This window comes from Neomonachus schauinslandi, chromosome 9 (assembly GCF_002201575.2).
Source record: "Neomonachus schauinslandi chromosome 9, ASM220157v2, whole genome shotgun sequence".
NCBI classification, from domain to species: Eukaryota; Metazoa; Chordata; class Mammalia; order Carnivora; family Phocidae; genus Neomonachus; species Neomonachus schauinslandi.
The window spans coordinates 75,924,362-75,930,361 of NC_058411.1; the positions used below are offsets into that span (position 1 = coordinate 75,924,362).

Here is a 6,000-nt window from a genome sequence, read left to right on the forward strand (position 1 = left end):
CTGTCTCCCTCTGCCTCTCCCCACTGCTTGTGCAATTTCTCTCTCAAATAAATAAATAAAATCTTTTAAAAAAAATCCTTTAATATCTTTCATGAAGTATCACATCATAGGCCTTAGTAGATAAGACTGATTTTCTTTTCTTGTTCATTTTATATCATTGTAGCCTTAAATGGAAGAAACCTTAAGGCTTATGTAGATTATGACTTGCCTATTTTTCTAGACATTTTTAAAGTGAAGAAGTGTTATTATCATATATAATAATATCTTCTGATTAGAGAGAATGATATGTAAAAGCACCACCCAAAAATGAAAGCTCCTAAATAAATAGTTCCTACAGAACACTGGTTCTTGATCTATAAATTCAGAGTTGTATCTCAGTATCATGGATTTCCTTAGTAGTCTTAAGTATTTTTTTTTTCCAAAGCATTTAAAAACAGTATTTTGAGAAAGGAGACCATAGGCTTCTCCAGACTGCCAAAGGAGCCTCTGGGTGTAGAGACAGTGTGTGCAAGTGTTCCAGTGAATTTGTGTGAACCCGAGCAGAACTGCTGTAAATGGTTCTGGGTTTCTGATGTTTGGGGAAGGGTGGGGAGAGTGCCAACCAAGTATGTGCCAAAGCTCACAAAGAGGCCAGCTGTAGCTGGGGTGACCACATGTACCAGTCTGTCCAGGATTGCTCCAATTTATGTTTTTGTCCAGATGTAATTATTAGTTATCACCTTCTTTCACTCTCAAGAGTGTCCCAGTGAGAACAGTAAATTATATGGCCACCATTAGCTCTAGCTATTCTCAAGAAAGCAAGGGTGGGAGATGTAGCCAGTTGAGAACTATCTCCAGGACATGTGGTAGGGGCTGCCAACCCCTGCATTCAGAATTATTTTGATAACCCATGGGTGTAATCAAAGTTAGAAGATTTAGCCAAAAGATACAATGGAAGAAAACACTGTTTTAATGATAATTATTTCTCGTTCACAGCCAAAAATGAGCATAAAATGGAAGAAAGTCACTTGGAGAATGCACAGAAAAGGTAAGTGGCTCTGACTTGGCCTTAGTCCTTTCTTTGGCTAGCTGTTCCTTTTTATGAGTGTTATTATTAAGTGCAGTCATTTTGCTCTGCAACCATCACCACCGTCTGTCTTCAGAACGAACTCATCTCCAAACAGAACTCTGTACCCATTAAACCATAACTCCCCCATTCTCCTCCCTTACTCCGGCTCCTGGCAACCATTATTCTACTTCCTGTCTCTGTGACTTTGACTACCCTAGATACCTCATATAAGTGGAATCAATACAGCATTTTTCATTTTATGACTGGCTTATTTTACTTAGCATGATGTCTGACTAGCCATTCTTTCGGCCCCATTTGTTGAGACTATACATCCGTGAGCAGTAAGATTCTATCGGGAGCTGAAGGGAAAGCACTATGATAAGACTTGGAAACATTTCTCCTCAAAGAGCACAGAACCATTGAGAAGTGATTGACAAGCATCACGTCATGACACTCTCTGCCTCTCCTCCATTTCTCTGCTCCTGAGCCACTTTATGGAAGTTAGGAACAACGTGATCCTTCTTAGCATTACAACTAGATTAAACCAATTATGGCAAACATCTAAGAGACTTATTATGTCTTTCCTCAGATCTGAGAGGATATGGTAAACAAGGGGCAAGTGGGGAGGAGGGACTGACCCCTATATATAAAAAGTGCCTCCGAAATTGGAAGAGACCTCAGGAGTCTTCTGTTCTACCCGTCACCCACTTCAGGCCTCTTCTTTGCTCTTCTCTCTCTTAATAGACAGCAGAATGGAACCATCCAGTTCACCCAGTAATCAGTGGCTCTGGTCCCTGATAGAGGATTTTATTTTTGTCTGCTGACCAGGTTAGTCAGCTTGGCTATGCCTCTACTCTTAAAAGGGTGAGTGAGAATATACTGAGGCATTCTCATTTTCAGCACAGAGAACCGAGATACATTTTGCTGGTGTTAATTCTAGAAGGACTAGAAAGTTAAATGAGAGGTAGGGGTAGGAAGTAGCCTATAAGGACAACAAACTTTACAAATGTGTGAGGAGAGGAGTTAATTAAACGCAACTGAACAAACTCTAGAAACAAACCAATTCCTCCTGTCTAGCCACAATTTCCAAGAGTTCTTAAAGCCTACAGACAGTGCTGTCAGCTCTGCTTTGGCGGGCACCAACATCTTGCCCTGCTTCCAACTGCCAATCAAATTAAAATGCAGATGAAAGTGAAGTTGAGGCAAATCCTGCATTTTTCTAATTGCAGACATGTTCTTGAGTCAGGATTATCAAGTAAGCATGATCATCTTTAAAAACCAAAGCAATCCCACGATGATGGTTTTAAAGATTTTTGTGCCCCTTGATTGGCCTTATCCCTATATTAAGTTTTCCCTTCCTCCATGTATAAAACGAATATGTCTATGTTACGTTCCGAAAAGACATCCACACCTTGGTGTCAGGTCAAACAGAAATTTGGGTTTCCAGGGTGGATGTCAAATTTCTAATATTTCTTCAAGCTTCTTGCTGAAGGAAAAGGGGGCCCACCTTCGAGGGGCCGAAGCTGCTGCTGTGCATTAGCTATGCTGAGGGGGGTCATAAATTTTGGTTGTCAGCGTTTTCCGTGACTTTGTGGTGAAGGTAGTGTAGCTTTCATGTCATACATGAAAAATGTTAGATCCCATCTTTAATGTAGAAAGCACAGTTGTTTGCTTGCACTTTTTAAGGAGGTTGGTGGTCAGTGTTGCAATATTTGTGTGAGATTTAGGAAATTCTTCTGTTTTATTCTCAAGAGAAACAATTTACTCTGAGGCCACGACATGTTTGCTTTTCCTAAGCAGTTTCTAAAGGCATGCATGTGAAACAGTAAGGGGACGTGTCCTGCTTTGGCACCTCAACACTAAAAAGTAAAACAGCTCACGTTGTTACCAGCTCTTTGATAGTGTCGTCGTTGTCTGTGCTTTAAAAACATTTAGCTGAATTACAAAGATAGGAATCAGATAAGGAATTGGAGCAGAGAGGAAAAAAAGGGAATAGAGCGAAGGAAAGAAGTTTTATGAAACATAACATATGATTAGAAATCAATCCTCTAGGGGCGCCTGGGTGGCTCAGTTGGTTAAGCGACTGCCTTCGGCTCAGGTCATGATCCTGGAGTCCGGGATAGAGTCCCACATCGGGCTCCCTGCTCGGCAGGGAGTCTGCTTCTCCCTCTGACCCTCCTCCCTCTCATGCTTTCTGTCTCTCATTCTCTCTCTCTCAAATAAATAAATAAAATCTTAAAAAAAAAAAAAAAAAAAAAACAAAGAAATCAATCCTCTAAAAGTTGAAAGCTATTTGAGAGTTATCTGCTGACAAATAGAAATTTCAGAAAGCACGATGGCCCCTTTGTCCATTGGAGAATATTAGCCTGGCTGTTAAGTATCAGCAGTTTTCAGGAGGACAGTAGTCTAGACCTTATGAAGCAGTCGTAGGCTCATATTCTAGCCCTTTAGCTTCTCCTTGAACGAAGGGATAACCCCGAAGTCAAATAAGGCACATCCTCAGAGCAACTTCCTCTTTGTCGAAGTTGCAGAGTGCCAAAGCCAGGCCATCCCCTGGGACTTTGTTTTTGCTCTGGTTCTTCTGAAGAGGTTCACTTGCTTTCTTAGTTTCTAAAACACATGGGGGAGGGCGGGGAGGAAATGCTGAAATTCAGTATTTCCTTTAGTCTCTGTCCCCTTCGAGGGTTAGCAAGCAAGGCCTCACAAACCCCCAGGGTGAGAGGTGGTGAGGGTACATGGTTAGCTCCAGTGTAGGCTGGGAAAAGCGAGGCCTCCAGGATGACGATATGCTTTTCTGAAGCTCTGTGATAACCTACTGAACAACACTGGCATTCTATGAACAGTCACTGGTACTTGCAGCCTCTGGGTCTCAGGATCTAGACTCCAGATATTGCGAGGGCTGCTGAGGTGATCCGTGAGGCACAGGGACTGGAGTTTCTGTCCTCTTCACTATATCCTGCTGGGAAATCATTTGCTCCTCTGAATACTAAGAGGGAAAGACTTTCTCTTCTCTATTAATGCACAAATAAGTATGTTTCTGTATCAAAGGTGACCATAAGGAAGAGAAAAACGATGATGATGTGCTCTGCTGGGGGGGTGCTCCTGGGGGGCAACAGTGTCTAAAGTAGAAACAGAAAAAAAAAAAAAAGAAAGAAAAGAAAAATGCCTGTGTTGATGAGCACGAGCAACAGAAGGGTGGAAAAATCATTTCACTGAGAACTGGGGGACCCGAGTGGTAGGCCCAACGCTGCCAATGAATAAAGTCATTCAATCAGGTCTCTGTTTTCTCATCTCTAAAATGAGAACCTTGAATGAGTTGACCTATTACATCCCTTCCGGTTCTAAAGCCCCATGACTCTATAAGAAATTCATGGCCTCTTCCCATCGGTTACATAACCCTCTACTTGTGTATTTCCACACCACAGTCAATATAATTTTCATTTTGAATGAAATAAAAGTGTATGCCATAGAGCGTAGTACATTTGGTTTTATCAGTATTTTGACTGCCACAGAGTTAGGCGTCGCCTGACATTGCGACTTTCTTCCATTACTGGTTTTGTTCCAAATTATGTATGTTTGGAATTAGAAGAGAGTCCCTTAAGAAATGATTGCAGTTATTGCCTTTCTCCACTTATGCACTTCCAATCTTTTAATAACTGGGAGCCAAAATTCCCTGGCCAGTAGTTTTAATTTGCATTAAAAACAGATTTATTATTTACAGAAGCACAAAGAATTTATGGGACTCAGAGTTGCAGCTCCAGCTTGGATCTCACCTAATCATAGCCATGGAATCAATTAACAGTTCATCTGTGAAATGTGATAAAATCTTATGAGATACATATTGCCCAATAACTGAGAACGAGATGAAAGTATTCTCCATAATAGTGACGGGGCTTCAGGGTTTTACAATTGCCATTGAATGGAGCTCCATTAGAAACTCAGGATTCAGGATGGCCACAAAAAAAAAAAAAAAAAAAAAAAAAAAAAAACCCACTGTGTCTGAACAGATGATAGAGCACTGAGTAGTAAACGTGGCCAGCCATTCCTGCTTTGATTAGTTTCCAACACCCTAGAAAAAGGGGCCATTTATTTAAGTGTTCTTGCTCATGGCAAATGAGCTTGTGAGGCTTTGGGTGGGTGAAGGTTGGGGGTGGGGGCCTAAGTGCAGAGCTATAAATCGCTACAAAGCTAGAGCCTCCAAGAAGGGCTGCTTGGGAGGCCTGTAGCAGTCTGGTGTGCAGTGAGCCTCCATGGGGTAGGTCAGGAGATTCGGAGCAATGCCTGAGAATCGACTTTGGAAAACCTGGATCCTTTCCTGACCAGATTAGAGATCGTCTTTCCAGGATCAAAGATGGTTTTTCACCCAAACCTTGCCGTGCCTTCGGTTATATCTCTTTTTATGCCTCGGTGGTTTGTATTCTTATAGCATATCAAGCTTTAAAATGTAACCTTCTTAGAGATCACCTATTCTAAGTCTTATTTTACCCTTGAGAAAACGGAAAGTCTGATGCTGAGTGACTGACCCAAGATCAAAAAGCCAGCGGATGGCAGAATAAGGATAGAATAGTCTCTGGATTTTCCATGAAGTGCTCAATAGATTAATTATTCCTGATGGGCTGTCTAACTGACCACTGCTAAGGCTGCAGAATCAATATGTTATCATTATATGTCCATGTACTCATTAAACATAATACGAAGAGCTGGTAAATGATGTGGATTTGAGATGAAGAGCAAACTCATAGCTTCACCGGCATACCGCCTGGAATCAGACATGCTCATTTTTATATACATAAGATGTGACCAGGAGTATCAGATTGAATTTCTTGGAGAAGTGGTTTAAGTAAATAGGTTTTCTGAGGCTCCGGATAAGCCACAGTCACTATGAGGCTGGGCTTCTGTCTTAGAGAATGAATATATGGTAAATGCCTCCCCCCCCCAACCCTCACCCGCCC

General features: G+C 41.6%; 1 protein-coding gene across 2 annotated transcripts in view; it reads left to right on the top strand.

Annotated features, from left to right (window-relative positions):
• FMN1 (formin 1) overlaps positions 1-6,000 on the top strand; it is a 385,670-nt gene that overhangs the window by 348,913 nt on the left and 30,757 nt on the right. For both annotated transcript variants that reach the window (XM_021695357.2, XM_021695358.1), the window contains one exon: positions 976-1,027. In XM_021695357.2, coding sequence (XP_021551032.2) covers positions 976-1,027 — 52 coding nt within the window. The remainder of the gene's footprint in view (positions 1-975; positions 1,028-6,000) is intronic.